The sequence below is a fragment of the Anas platyrhynchos genome, chromosome 3 (assembly GCF_047663525.1).
Source record: "Anas platyrhynchos isolate ZD024472 breed Pekin duck chromosome 3, IASCAAS_PekinDuck_T2T, whole genome shotgun sequence".
NCBI lineage: Eukaryota > Metazoa > Chordata > Aves > Anseriformes > Anatidae > Anas > Anas platyrhynchos.
In genome coordinates this window covers 44,054,315-44,070,425 of record NC_092589.1, presented here as the reverse complement: position 1 = coordinate 44,070,425, position 16,111 = coordinate 44,054,315, and the positions used below count along the sequence as shown (strand labels likewise).

General features: G+C 39.9%; 1 protein-coding gene across 14 annotated transcripts in view; it reads left to right on the top strand.

The window, feature by feature from the left end:
- Nucleotides 1-16,111, top strand: part of DISC1 (DISC1 scaffold protein) — a 197,563-nt gene that overhangs the window by 161,994 nt on the left and 19,458 nt on the right. For all 14 annotated transcript variants that reach the window (XR_011808282.1, XR_011808283.1, XM_072035781.1 and 11 more), the window contains one exon: nt 12,108-12,351. Coding sequence is in view for 12 of the 14 variants with exons in the window: in XM_072035781.1 (XP_071891882.1) it covers nt 12,108-12,351 (244 nt within the window). In the remaining 2 variants the exon portion in view is untranslated. The remainder of the gene's footprint in view (nt 1-12,107; nt 12,352-16,111) is intronic.

Sequence of the window (16,111 nt, the reverse complement as noted above, 5' to 3'; positions counted from 1 at the left end):
AAAATTCACTTAAATCACGGAAAATCCATTCTCACCCTTAAAACAGAGCAGATTATTTTTCAGGATATCTTAGACTGCATGACCACAGCACAGATTCTCATTAAATGTTCTATGTGTCTTCACAATCATTTGCAATATATTTGAAAATGTCTGCAATGTCCTCCCAGCATGTAGTATCTTGGAAATGCTTAGTAAATTTGAATTTAAATAACCTCGTGAGAAATTTGATGGCATTGCTTCATGGAAATGGATTAGCCTAGATTAACTGGGGATGGAGGAAAGTCAAGACTCTTTGCTGTTCTTTTTGTTTCTGGGTGTGGAAACCATAGCTAAAACCCACAGAGGGTGGAAACTGAAATGATCTTTCTGAAAGTGCAGCAGATTAGAACTTATAATCGTGTCTCTCTGGCATAATGTTCTCTTCATCTTCATGGTGATCTGGTCCCATGGTGGAGATCCTTGGTAGACAAACTCATGTCTTCTGCCAGGATGCAGCTCTTGGTCCCCAACCTCTCAGTTGTGTCTTTCAGCAGCAGCAGAACCAATATTTGCACCTATCTGTAGATGAATACAAATTGCCTGGGCAGTAAAAATGAGGGAGGGCAAAGGATGTAATCTACTTCTTTATCTTCTCACTTGCTGGCAGAAGACCATTGCTCCTGTCTGCAGCCTTCACAAGATAGGAGATAATTGCACTCGTGGAGCCCACTATGTTTTTTGTGGCAGCAAGGATCATCTTCTGGCCCTGCAGAGGTAAAGAGAGGGCTTGCTGCTAGTGGAGAAGGACTTTGTTTCGATTCCCAAATAAGCATATGCTGGCTGATGTGTGGAAAGAGCTCTTTGCCGAAGAGGAGGGGTGCGATGAGAAGGCCCAGGTCCAGCATTTGTCTGGGGGAAAAAGGACGTACACAAATTTTATTTTTCCACTTTAAGTCCTAGTGGGGAATTAATATCGCACCAATGTTTATTTGATATACATTGTGCCCAGAACATTTTTAAAGTAATGTTTGGCTTCTATATAAAACCATAAACGGAAGAACAACAGAAGAATGGCAGACTTTCCAATTTTTGTTGCCTTTTCTTCTTTCCTTTTATTTATTTAGTTTAGTCTAGTTTTATTTTCCTAATTCAGGAATTCTGGGTTACAAATATTGATTTCTTTTTATCTTCTTAATTGGGAGATGGGGAAACTGGTACGTGATGATACTGGTTTATGATAAGTAGGGGAGAGCTCTGTTCCTTTTAAATTTAATCTCAGCATTGAAAATAGATCTTTTTTTTTGGGAAAAAAAAGGAGCTCAGATTTGGGGCCAGTTTCTAACATCTCTTAAAGCTTTAGGAAAAAAAAGCACAAAGAGCACACAGTCACATAGCCTTTAGTAACTCACTGTCCGTATTAATTCAGATTTTATCCAGGCTAGGTTTTTGTTTTGTTTTGTTTAAGTAACTGAATTAACTTCCGTAGTTAGTGTGCAGCATTGGCAAAGACAAGGTGACGGAGGATTTTGCAGCCTATTCATGAGAAAGCTTCCCTCAGCTCCCACCCCCACCCTGCTCCTTCCCTCCAGGCTCTTTGTCTTCCATTCATTTTATCCTTAGCATAGCAGAAATCATCAGAGGGCAAGGCTGGGTCTCCCCTTAGAAAAACATGAAGTATTGCTCTTGCTTAAAAAGAAAATGTGCTGAAAGTTCGCAGCCTCTCTAGATGGTTAGTAATTGTGTATTTTATTAGGATCTTGTATTCCTCAGTATGCCTTTTTCCTGTGCTGTATTGTTCTGGTGCTGGTCAGTCATGTCTACAAAGCCACGGTTCAACAATCTGCTGAAACTCATTAATATTATGACAGTCCTCTGGGCTGAAAACTCGTGCATCATCAAGAATAAGGAATTCTGCACCACTTTGCTGCTTTGCTGTGCTAAGACTTACTCATTTTGGAGCAGAAGTAATGTTTTCCTTTTTATTTGTTTGATAATCAGCGATTCTAATGAATGTGGGAGGATCCTGTTCTGTGAATGCTGAATGTCTGACATGCCTAACATCAGCCACACTGGCTTCCTCACCCCTAAGAGTAGGCTGTGTTGGCATTTTGACCTGGAAGCCTGTAGTTTTCCTTGTAGATGTCTGTGCTAACGTATATTTGCATCAATGAAAGGAAGGTTGAAGCAATGAGCTTTGTTGATTTGCTTTTAATAGTTTACCATTTCCTTCACAAAGAGGCTTTGGCTATGAGACAGAAAGCTCCACCTGCTTCAAAAAGAGAATATGTTCAACGACTGATCTCATCCTCCGATTTAGGGAGGATGTTTGAAGATAAGGTCCAAGACCATGAGCTTGACTCTGTGTTCTCTGGGAAGATTAGGGTATATTTGCTGTGTGCTGTAGCTGCTGAGGAGTTACCTTTGGAAGCTCTGCCAAGCTAAAGGACAGAGGTTTCATTTTCCCATCCAGTTAATGGAGAAAGTGTACAACAGGAAATGCTAGCATTATCTGCAGATGTTTAGCAAGAGCATGTCAGTTGAGAGGCACTCCACAAACTAGGGATTAAGTTTGATAAATCAATGGAAAACATCCAGTTAAGTAGGATACTGTTTTCAGTAATCTTGTGAGACTTTTTCTCAGGCTGTCAATTTTTACTGAGATAAAGGTGAGTGTATCATGGCCTCAAACTCTTCAAAGTACCCATCTTCAAAGTGCCCACCACCATCACCTGTCCCTTGCCCAACTCTGCCCACCCAGATGTTACCTTCTCTTTGAGCTCTTTTCATGCAAACCTTTCTCAGCTGCGGATACATGATTATGTGGTGAAGGAGGGAGGGATGTGCAAAGCTGTTTGTCACCTCTGTGTCTGTGACATTCAGCTTGTGCTCTCTTACCAAGTCCCCTGGTGGTTGCATATAGGTGAATATACATGGTGAGAAAGACCTGATCCCTTCTAACTTGGTGAGAAAATTGTTCAGAGGTGGATGTGTATTTTCCTACTGCTACTGGATTTGAGTGCATCCCTGCAGGCAAGACTCAAAACCAGTTTGTGCATTTCTCAAAAGCTTTGTCATCTCTCAAGCAGGGTTGCCATCAACAGTAGTAATGAGTATAGAGAGCCCAAGGAAGATGAGGATGGACATCTGATATCGTCTGCCTGCTGTCCAGGGATACAGCCAAATGATCCTATCCCATGTTTGGACAAGACTTAGCACAAAGTCCTGACTGGCCCTTTAGATATAAGTGTCGTGGTAATTAAACCAGTAGAAAACAAGTACCACTACCTGCATAACCTGAGTGTGAAGATGTGGTGTAGCTCTGTCTTGCATGCAGCTCTAACAGCCTTTCCCACTAGCATTTGGGAGCATTCATTCCTTCAATTGCTTAATACTGGGAGTGAGCACACAGTCTGGGAGGAGGTGCAGGCCGCAGCCAGCAGCACCACACAGCACCCAGGGTGCCTCGTAGCTCACAGGGTCCAGCCAGGGAGGGTCTGCAGGCCCTGCTCTTTCTGCCTTGCTCTTTTTGAGCCAGAACAGGATTTAGCTCTTTGACCTTACTCAACCCTGCAGCTACAGCAGCTTGTACCGTGCCCTCAGACCTTCCAGGGGAGCTCCGGAAGCACACGACTCTTGGCACCAGTATTTGGCCAACTCTCATTTTTCCAGGTGTGTCTTCCTGGTTACAAAGTTTGAATTTCAAGGTACATTCCTACATGGTGAGAATGTTATCTCTCCTGATTGTATCCCTTCTAAAAGGGCATTTCTTTGCCCTCTTTTTTATTTTTTTTTAATTTATTTTTTTTTATCATCACACATGCTTAATTCCTGCTCAGTCAGCAGTACACAAGATGATTCATGTTCCCAAATTCACTTGACACTGAAATTCTAAATCTGTTGCCCTTTCAGAGAGGGAATATATCATAAACTGTGTCTTTTTATATTCGAGAACAGAGGTGAATAAAAAATAAACATAGGGGAATTGTAAATTCATTTTATATGCTTCCTACCACTTGTGGTCAGAAGCTGTAACAAACAAGAAGAGATCAGGCTTATTCTTCTAATTGGTTTGAGATAAGGATGCATTCTTCTGGGGGTATAAATAGACATCGCTGCTATTGCAACAGCATGGATTTATGACAGCTGAGAATGTGGCCTCAATTCAAATGTTGTGCTTTCTTCCCATTGTATGCCTTTGGAAACAAATGTATTTTCTTGAATTAGAACCGGTTGTGGCTTTGAAAGCCACTGAATTTCAGTGGAAGTCACTAGAATTTGAATATTGTGAGGTTCAAGCTCGTGATAGTATTTAGGCTTGTGCAGCAGCTCAGTGGTTTGAACAGACCTTAAATGAATGCATGGATCCTGAGATGCAAGCATTTCAAAACTGGGGCTAATTCACGCACCTCCTTGGATTCTCATTTGAGATCAGATACTAAATGGAGCAGAAAAAAAATCTCATTCCAGCAATTCCCATCCAGTCAAAAAAAAAAAAAAATCCAACTGTTTAATGACATTGTGGGGCTTTGCTGTTATTGCAGAGGCCAAAGGCAAGCAGGATGCAGACTGAGTTATCAGTGTTAGTACCAAACTTGAAGGTGCTTTATCAGATTATGAATGAGGTGAATGATAAACTATGGTTGAGAAGATGGCTTTATGGCCTGCTTAATAAGAAGAATCCCCTGATCGTTTTCTCCTCATCTATCAAAGTTAAGTTTTTCACTGTTAGAATAGACTATTTATAATTGATGCTTCAGTGGAGGTGGGGATAGAGGTCCATTACTCTATACCTTTTTTTTTTTTTTTTTAAGAGAAATAAATAGTCCTAAAAGCATGCAGTAAATTTTTACATTATGGATTAGGTAATATAGTAAAAATAAACTGTACAGTAAATGTAGGGACTAAATTGAGTAGTAAATTCTTCCTACAAGGTGCCTTCCTCCTTCCCTTGTAAATTAGTTGATTTCCTTCGTTTGACATGTCAGTTTCCATTCCAGTATCCACCTTGCATTAAGAACCAAAGTGAAAAGCATCAGCTGCAGCAGTCTATCATTTTGTGTTTCCAGTGGAGATAATTTAAGTATAACACAGTGACATTGAATATTGATAGAAAAATGACAGGCCGTGATTAAAGTTTTGTGCTGGGTAAAATAAATGGCTGGAGGATTGAAGAGAAAACAACAAAAATGTTGTTCAGCATTGTATGGTGTCTTGTTTTTTAATAACCCTAATCAAGTTTCCATTATTGGTTTTAAGCACTAGAAAAATGGTTCTTCCTCCTTATTTTGAACAGTCCTTTCAGGAAAGGAAGAGCAGTCATAAAACATACATATTTCACATAAAATATTAGCATCGGACAGATTTAACACCTTATATCATTTTTTTTCTTCTGTGGACAAGGGAAAGAGGTCATGATTATTAGCAGATTATTTTTAGATTTTAGTTTAGATTCTGATCCTTCAGCACCTACTTCAGTACCTACTTTTGTATCACTGTGAAATACATAATAGACGGTACACTGATTTTGACTTCAGTGTCGCTACCATTGTGTTAAAAGGAAGGTATTTATGTAATAGGGATATGGTTTAGTGGGGACTGTTAGTGTTAGGTCAGAGGTTGGACTCGATGATCTTGAGGTCTCTTCCAACCTAGAAATTCTGTGATTCTGTGATTCTGTAAGTTAAAAAGGCTTATTTTCTTTATATGTGTACCTCTTCACATACACACATACATACATACATCTTCATACCCTCACATATTATGAAGTACTGCATCTGCAGGTATACTCTGCCCTGCTACATCCCTGAGTAGTGGAGAGAAGAATGCCACAAAGAGCTCTCACCACGATGAGGGCTGGGCTGGGCTGAGGACTCTGCTCACCTCTTTCTTCAAATCTCTTCCTGTGGACATTTCTGGCATCCTATAGAAAGCAGAGCCACCGCTACCATCCATTCTCCAAGCTGCAGGAAAGCAGTGTCCATGTCTCTGTGCTGTGCCATGACATCCTGCCTGGATGAGCTGGATGTCTTCTGGGTAGGACTGTTGCGCAGAGAGCATGTCCGCGGCTTATAAGATCTAGATGTTAGAAAAGTCAGCCCAGAGCGTATTTTTTGGGTGTTGGAAATGTAAGAATCCAGAAGTTAGACTGGGATTCTGAGGACTGATTTCTTGGGCTATGTGGTTCTGGTTCAGAGCATTCTCCAGTAGGTCATTACACCACACATCTACAGAGGGGCACCCACTTGTTATTTTCTTCATGCTTTCAGTAAAGTATTATGTTGTGTAGTCTGCTAGATATTATTGTATGTTTTATAAGGGAGAAGGCAAGGTTAAAGAAGCAAATCACTTGTGCCAGAGAAACATACTGCAAGCTTCAGACTTTGTCAAGGAGCTCTAGTTAGTCTCTAAGGTAGGAGTTAAAGTAGGTTATTATCTGACAAGGGAGAATGGAGACCCCTAACCTCTTGGGAGTGAGTCTTGTTTTTACACGGAGAAGTGCAATAATAACGCTGAACAGCAAATAAATGTTGTCACTGAGCTTTGAAATAAGGGAGTAGGAAAAATAAGTCTCGCGCACTGGGGGAGAAACACATGATCAAAACAATACAAAGTGAATTCATGAGATTTTCAGCTCCTGAGGAGATTGCAGAGAAGAAACACAATGCAAGGAATTGAATTGTGAAATTGAGATTCTATAACTGGTGTGTATAGAGGGGTTTTATAGGATTAGAGAAAGTTGCAGGAAGAAAAAAACAGAAGTTTTTTTTATTTCAGATGTTTATAAAAGGTGACTTTCTAGTGTGCAGGCAAGGAGAAAATAAGTTTTGCTGTTCAGACGAGAGTCCAGGTTTTCTTCCTCTCTTTTCCTGACCCTTTTCTCTTCTCACTTTCATGTTTGCCAGCTGCAAGTTGCGATCTGATGAGCCCTAGCTGTACCTTCTTCCTTATCAGACTGCTGTTGAACACCAGCCAGACAGGGAAAACAGGGTTACGTGACTCCCGTTCACCAGAGCCTCACATGACCCACTGATAAGAACATTGCAGTTCTTGATTTGTTCAACAGATTGGTTGTAGGCATCTTTAAATGTAAGAGTGAACGTGGAAGATGAAGAAAAGATCAGGCTGGTAACCTTGTTTTAAAAAAGAGAAAAGCAAAATATATTCCTGAAGTTGTAAATATTTGTCAAATATAAGCTGAGCTATTCATGCATGACTGAATTAATACGATAAACCAAATCAGAGGGATGGGTTTCTGCAAAGAGTAACACACCACAGCTTTCTTCCTCTAGTCCCCAGTAAATTAAATATTATTGCTCCATACTTTCTTTCTTTTGGTTGCCTCCTTTGTTCATTGCATGACTGTTGCCTTAAGAAAAAGCAGCAAAGACAACTAAACGGAGAGTAGGAAGAGCTAGTTCTTTCCCTGTGGTGCAAAATATAAATAGAATTGAGTGACCGAAATACAGAGCAACTTTCCCCAGATCAACAAAGGAGGGGGATATGGAGTGAAGTCTTCTGATTTGCGTTGCCATTTTCTGTAAGCTTCACAATTTTCCAGTCATTTTAACTGTCCTAGTGAAAATCCCTTTTGTCTCTGCCAGAGTATTTTTGTTGCACTTCATTTGCTGTCTTGTCAGAGAAAGCTACCTTTAGCGCCAGTGAATGCAGTGTGTGAACAAATGTGCCTGGTACTAGAAAAAGGTATGTATGTGTGTTCCTGAATCTGTACCTTAGTGTGCCTTGCCTGTTAGAAAGAAGTTGTCTGGAGTGTTTCTTCTTAGTTAATCTCACCTGGTAAATTAGCTTTTGTTTATGCAGTTTCCAAATAGACGTCTTGCTATGCAGCCTTTTAGCTTCAGTCTCACTTGCAGTGGCTTCTTAGAGGGATTTCCCTTTGCTGTCCTTAAAATAAGCAATATCTTGTATCAACACACAGTGTTGACCTCAGGGTGTTATAAACCACTTTTAACGATTCACTCACCAAGGGGCATTCCTAAAATCGAGAGATGGTGAGATTTACAAGTTGTGACATCTCCGCGTGTTGATTCCAATTTGCTTTCCAGGAGGTTTTTTGGGGGACATTTTTTGTGGTGTTGGCTTTTAAAAATTATTATTTATTTATTATCATATTTAATATAAAGTCTTTTGGCTATTTTTACATGGGCATGTTTTCATTTAGGCTATAATGTTCCAGGACTGAATGTGCCTTTTGTATGTCTGCAGAGCCTTCAATAGAAAAGTTGTGTTCTCAGTGTTCCAGTTAGCACTATAAATAGTTTTAGAGTAATGTTGTGCTGAGAGTCACATAAAGAGCCCCCACTGGTGTCTCTGGGAATCTTGTGCAAAGACCGAGGAGCAATGTTCTTTGGACTTGAAGGAGGAAAGAGAGGATCCTTGTTGGATGTGACTCTCAACATGATTTTCACCCAGTGTTACATGTAGATTGAAGATACCCTCCATATTCCTGCACCCCCCTGTCTGTGCTGTCATTCCCTAGAAAACTCCTTGTGGCTGCCGCTTCCTACTTGAGACTTCGTAAAGGCATCTGTAACTATAATTTCAACTGCCACATTACAAAGAGAACTTGCAGATAAGCCTCTCCATTCCACATTCATTTCCTCCTGTCTATAAACAGCTCTGTTTTCTCTGACAGCTCTTTTATCTTCATCAACTTGACCTAATCCAGAATTCTCTCTCCTGCTTCTTCTGTTTGAGTTCCTGTGGATGTCTCAGCCATTCTTTAAGTCAATGTAGGCCTGCTCATTTGGATTCTTTTTGCATGATATCCTGGAGATAAGACCTGTCCAAGCTATCCATCCAGCTAAAAAATCACTTGTACTGAGTCTTGCATCTCAGTTACTTCAACATTCGTTTCTCTGGCATCTACTTGACAAAAGCAGTCTTGCCCTACAACCAGTCCAAATGCTGTTGCTACTGCAATGACTGCTCTCCCTCCCTCCCTCCCTCCCTCCCTCCCTCCTCTTTTTAAATTCTGTCTTTCTGATAATTTCACGTTGGTTTTCTCCATTGGTTCCCTCTGTTCTGTTACATTAAACATAACTTCTAGTCTTCAATGTCAAGGCTGTTCACAATCTTTTTCCACCTATTCATTTTTATTTTTTTTTTTGAGACTGACTTCCATCTAAAGATAATAAAAGACACCAGTATCCCAGTGTGGCATCCCATTACATTTTTACAGCAACATCTTTTGCCTTTCCTACGTGATTCCTGTATGGAGGGATGGAGATCTTAGATAACCATAGACCTGTTTCATTGGCCTCCTGCAAATTCTCATTCACGATGATATCTCGGTGTGCTTGATGATGATTAGACTAATTACTTGCTGATGTATCTAATTAAACTGTTGTACTGTAACTAATGTGCTGTGTTCAGTCCACTGTTGTCTCAGTGTTTCTTTGAACATCCTTGTCTGTATCTAGCTCTTTGCAACCTTGCTGGTATTTGTACAACAGCTAGCACCTGGGACTTGTGAGCCCTCTGGCACTTGGAAATGCAGAATCGTTGGGTGATTAAGGTATGCTTTGTTGTTGCTGGGTCTGTATAAATGGATGATGGATGGCGATGTGTTGTGGATTCCAGCAAATTGTTCCTCCCACCTCTGTTGAACTTCCCACACCATACTTTGTTGGTATTGTACAAACAGGCATATAACATCTAGAGATTAATACATCATAAAGGATTTATGAATACAGGAATAATATAAAATCTCACCCAATCTTGTTGCATCATTTTGAAAAGTTGTGTACCTGAGAAACCCACTGTGTTCAATACAGGCACCCACATACTTTTCACTTCATAGAGACTGCAAATGCACTTTTACAGTGGATTAAACACAAACCAAACTCTGAAATCCACTTGAGCTTACTTTTATACCTGTCATAACATGTAAAGATTTTGCATGTTGGGGACAACGTAATTTTTAATGCTTATTTGGTCCATGCTTCTCTGTAAGCTATTTGCAGCCTTCAAATAATTTTTACTTTAAAAGCATGTTTGAAAAATGCTTCTAAATGCTGAATTTCAAAATATAGACTAAAAAATTCAGTCCTTGGACTTAAGTAGGCCTAGATTATCCCAGTATATTTGCATTTACTGGTTGCAGTTGAAAAGTTCAGCGTAACATCATTTAACATGCTTACTTGGTATCTTAGGTCAAGATATATCGGAGTTTTATTGATACAATGATAAAACAAAGATGTCTTTAAAATAAGAGCAAGCTATTAGAGGCACATTCAGTAATTGCTGATTAGTAAAGTGGGGGTAAGACATAATCAAAAGCATGTTGACTGAATTGCTGAGTCATGGGTGAATAATTGCAGCCCAGGCACTATTACCCTCTGCTTTTATATATGCTGTTCATCTTCTCTGCTGTGAATACTACATATATCACTATCTCTGTCCCAATTTTGTCAATAGAGTTCTTCATTAAAATGAATAACCAAAAACAGGCAATCCACTGGAAATTATCACTCAGGTCTCTGGTGTGTTTTGAGTCTTTTATAATATGTCATATATAGCTGCAAGCAAACTTTTGCAAAAAGCAAGTAAATGGGCATATGTATATCTGCAGGGAGATGTTTTGACTGTGTAACCATGATGGTGTGACTGACAAATAGAGAAACAGTGGGGGATATTTTATGTTTCTGGCTTGGTAAGTAAAATGCTACCTCGATGGAGCATAGAGTTGCAATCCAGTGAAGATTTTTTTCCCTTTCTAATTAGTGACACTCTGAACTTCTTGTTGGGGACTGATTTAAGGACTTCATGCTGCATCCTACCCTCAGTAACCACTGATACTGATGCTAAGTTCACATCAAGTACCACAGCTTCTGGAGCCTGGTTTTGCTCTCAGTTTCAAAATACTGCTTTGTGAATTTTCCATCTTGGTGCCTTGTGTTTGTAGAGTTTAAAAATATACCTCTGTTGGATTAATGAATTCATTGTGAGCAGAGCATCTCCTTTATCCTTCATTCAGAATAAAAGATAAGCTAGCATTTAACTTGGTCAGAAAAGTTAAAATCTGATAGTTATTTTCCTTCTTTTAATCACTTATAATTGCCTACTATTATATAGCAAGTGATATGATTTGAAAAGCACTGAGAAGAAGTATTGTGGTTATTAGATAATAGTATTCAAATCTGTCTAGAAGTGTGTATTGCCGTGGGAATTAGCGCTTCTGAGTCCTGTTCCAGGCTCTGCCAATGATCAGCTATATTTTAGCAGGCAACCTAATCCTTTGGCTCCTTAGAGACAAGATGTATTAAATGGAGATGTGACCACATCTCTTAAGAGCAGTGTGATGTTATTATTCAGTATCTTGTTCTGAAAAACTGGCTATACATAAAATTGCCATTTACTTCAGATAAAAATATCTACTTGGACATATCTCAGGATTAGTATTTGTAACGTATGTGGCCATCTCAGAGATGATCAATAGATTGAAAGTGTGAAGAAATTTGGTATTTTGAAATGCCTAATAAATTGTTTTTCTTTAGTGGGATAATAAAATTATAAATAAATAAAACAAAAACATTTTAGGGAGAGATAAGGACAACATTCAAAGGTAGACAACTGAAGGACAGGAGAGTATTACCAGCTTTATCTAATTGATTCACTAGAGTCAAAGCATGTACATTTCAGTGTAAGAAGAAAATGAGCAGTCACTCTATCTATTTTCCAAAAACTAGAGCTGATTTAATGCAGTAAATAGTGTGATTGCTCATACTTGATGTTTTATAAGAAATTCAGGAAAGCCACATGACTGCTGACAGGTCTGTATACCTGACAGAGCAAAGAAAGTGCTGGTTCTGATCACAAGATTCCTGGACTTGTATCAGATCAGGAGAAGGTCACACATAGCCAGTGTATGCCCTACTGTTGGAAACAACGTCTTAACACAAAGTTTTTTAAAGTGACTTCTGCATCGGGCTGTCATATTGCTGCTTTTCAGTTCAAAATAGCTTGTGCTATCTCTGTGGAAGTATTTGAGTTGCTGTTGTTTTTCCGTTGTTTTTATATTTTTCTATCTGATCGCAAGTAGTCACCCCACTTGAAATAGCAACCATTCTCCCTGATCTGCATTATTTTTCTTTTGGCTTTTATTTCAGCTGCGGGAGCCAGCTGCTCCAAAGAGTGTGGGAAGCTGACTTGGAGGCCTGTCAGCTGTTGATCCGAGGCTTTCAACTGAAAGAAACCAGTTGCTGTGGTTTGGAGGAAGAGGACAACCAAATGGATGAGCTGGAGATGGCTGCTGATGGCCCTTCTGATTCTGAGAAAAGAAAAGAAAGTCACTTTTCGAAGGGCACAGAGTGGGGCACTGTTCCCTGCTCCAAGCACAGTGAGCTGAAACAGGTATCTGAAATACTCTACAGCTGGATTTGAAGTGATACTGCTGGTTTTTATTTTGAGAGGAGGAGTTAAATCTGGGTGGGTGATGGGTCAGCAGGGCAGTTTAAGAATGAACTTAACATCTGGCCTCCAATATGGGACATGAATAAAAAAGCTTATTAGCTTCTCCGAAGCCCTTCAACCCTTTTTCCTTTAACCATCAGTCTTCTTAAAATTTAGAAATTAATGAGGCAGTGAATCCAGACTCTACATCTGGATTTAAAGGAAAAACATTTATCTTAAGATTCTCTAAGTATTTAACTCAGATTACCAGCTACTCCTCATCTCACTGATGAGTTTCACTCTGAGTTAGTTCTACTGACTAGTTAGCCCTGGATCTGTGTTAGCTGTAGTGGGGAGGGGATAATTTTTCCTTCCCTAGTGAAAAGGTCAAAGGCTTCCTAGCTCAGATGCAGGTAGGCTTCCAGCATATAGAAAATACTAAAAGAATTAAAAAAATCATGAGATTTAAAGGGTCTGAGAAATTTCTTTTAAGTTTTTGTGCTCTGCTCTGGAATGCCGTCCTTGCTTAAATATTTGCAACTACCTAAAAATCATTTAACTGCACTGTCAAGGCAATAAATAAATAAATAAAGCTATTGAAAAGCTTTGTGACCCAATAGCTGCACTGTGACAAAAAGACCCTCCAACGGGAGTTATTTTTTCAGTTGATTGACAAAAATTAAAAGTGTGCTTAACCCCACGTGGTGCTAGGTGCCATTGAACCGTGCATTACATTGAAAGCTGATACCATATTTTGCATTCATACTGGCTGAGACTTAGCAGAAAGCAGGATGTTACCTTACTGTAAAATCTCTTCTTGTTAGTAAAATTCTGTTTTTAAATTGGGCTTCAACAGTACTTGCAGCCTAGGAAAGACACTTTACAGACTGAATCCACATGGAGAGGGTTTTTACTGTAAATGGTCAACTGTGGATTTGATTTAGATTTTTCCTCTCTGATTTTTTTTTTTTCTCTCATCATATCCTTATGGGTTGGTTGAAGTAATATGAGCCATTCTGTTGGTCATGGAAAGCCGTGATTCCCTTTTAAAAAAGCATCTGGGAAGCTCTGGAAGGTTTGGGGCTTTATTACTGTTTCTGTAGCACTCTTGAGATTCATGCAGGAGATATCAGCCATTTCATCTCTGCAAGTATCATTTCCCTGGAAAGTGGCATTAGAATGGCATAAAGCCAACTGAAGTGAGGTGACTTTGGGTTCTGGATAGAGGTGCAGGAATCAGAAAGATGGGTTCCCCATATGTTTAGTGGAAGGGGAAAGTATATTTACACAGTTTTTGATAATTTCTTCTCTGTCTCTTATCAACTACAGAGGGAACTTAGGGGCACTATCCACCTAACTTCAGCTCTTCATCTAGCTGCTTTTAAACTTCATAGGATAAATGCCTTTGCTTGCAATCTGGTCTGTCCAGGCATCCTGATTAAACACCACTTTGAGAATGTGCCATAATTTATATAGAAGCTAATGTGTAAATACAAACACTAAAATGCCCATCAGTGAAGGACCTATGGAGGTCCTTCTGTTCTCACAGTGCTCCTAGGACTGGGAAAATTGAAGGGAAAAAAAGAAGCAGTTATGTTATTGTAAGAACATTCATTCACTTCCCAGCTTTTAGAAGGGGTTGAGCAGTGTTTTACCACAGCTTAGTTGACTAGCCTTCCTCTGCTTCAGTGCTACCTGCAGCTAAGACCATTGAGTATAAGTTATGCATCAGTGACAACTGCAACCCACTACAACCATAAAAACTGAACAAAACCCATAGACTGTTTTCTAGTTCTGGAATTTAGGCTGGTCAATAATTTTTGTATTTTAAGGATGTGAGATTTTTTTTCCTTATGGGATATAGAAGTTTTACACAATCAAGTGCATCTTACAGTTTAGGTAGTAATGCTGGTGGGATCTCAGTAGGAGTGACAGGCAGTATCTAACCTTTTAGAGAAGAGCTAGCTGTAGCATATTGTTTCCTGCCATCTCCCAGCAGTTCATCATGAGGCAGAATATAAAAGCAAACAAGTGAACCTGACACATTTCTTAAAAATCATGCTAACCTTCTTTTTAATGCTTTGAAGTGGAAAAGATATTAAAAGGCAGAAAATGTCTTGATTTGTAAATAGACTTAGTTGAAAGTTATGTTTTCAGATTGGATGTTAGGAAAAGGTTCTTCACTGAAAGGGTAGCTGGGCACTGGGACAGGCTCCTCAGGGCAGTGGTCAGGGCACCGAGCCTGCTGGAGTTCAAGAAGCATTTGGGCAATGCTCTCAGACACATGGGTTGATTTTTGGGTGGTCCTGTGTGGGGCCAGGAGTTGGACTCAGTGATCCTTATGGGTCCTTTCCAGCTTGGGATATTCTGTGATTCTATGAAAGGCAATCCACTTTTGCAGCATTAAATGCTCTGTTATATGGGATTGTAATGTTTTCATTTTAAAAGTGGTTTATACTTGTGGCTGTGGTGGTTTTACCTTGCTGGGCAGCTGAACTTCACCACAACCGCTCTCTCACTCCCCCTCTGCAGAAGAAGAGGGGGAGAAGAAAGTGTGCTGGGAAAAAAAAAAAAAGGCTCATGGGTTGAGATAAGGATAATTTAATTAAAGGGAAAAGGAGGAGGGAAAAACAAACAAACAAAACAAAACAAGAAAAAGCAAAGGCCACACAGAAACACAGGGAGAGAAAAAATAAAATTCTCTGCTTCCCATCAATGAGCTGTGTTCAGCCATGTCCTGGGAAGCAGGGCCTCAATACATGTAGTGGTTGTTTGGGAGGACAGATGTCTTCATAATGAGAGCCCCTCCTCTCCATTCCCTTTCCCAGTTTTTATTGCTGAGTGTGACTCCAAACATATGGAATATCCCTTTGGTCGGGTTTGGGTCAGCTGCCCTGATGATGTCCCCTCCGCATCTCTTGCCCACCTCCTGTCCACTGGCTTTGGGGTGGTTTGGAGGGAGTCCTGCTGCTGTGCCAGCACTGCTCAGCAAGAGAGGTAACACCGGTGTGATACCAGGGCTGTTCTGGCTACACGTGCAGAGCACAGCACCGTATGGGCTGCTGCAGGGAAAGTTAACTCCATCCCAGCCAGAGCCAGTACAGCAGCAAAACAAAAGAAATGTGGTGATGTAGATTTTAATGTCTACCTTGGCCATGTCTCTCACTTTCATTCAGAAAATCTTACTGTTGTGCATTAGTAGCTTTATAACCATTAGTCAAGAGATAGCATTTATCAAGTGGAGGTACCTAGTGGAAAAACATGTATTTGTCAAATATACTTAGTTACATATTATTTAACGAGTCTGTGCCCTCCTTGTGAGAGGGGTAGCCTGATGTGGTTGCCACATTTCCAGAAGGACCCTTCTCTTCAGCTGGGTCATCTCTGCTCTCCATTAGGGAATTTCTAAACAGACAGCTGTTGGTCACTGAAGCAGAAGGAAAGAGTGGCATTCTTTGTATTGAGAGATTACTGAATTGCTCGGTTCAAAACAGTACTGCAAGTACTGCAAGTACTCATAGCTCATAAGTATATGCTTTTGAAGGTGCATTGCCTTCCCAGGTAATTAATTCTCCTGATGGTGAAAGGCTATAAATGAAGCACCCCAATTATTTATCATGTTCTACCTGGCTAAATATTACTGAGCAGTGGATTTGTTTTTATTGATGTATATTATAAATGCAGATTTCCTGCATATAATTATCCTTCTGTGTAGGTTTCA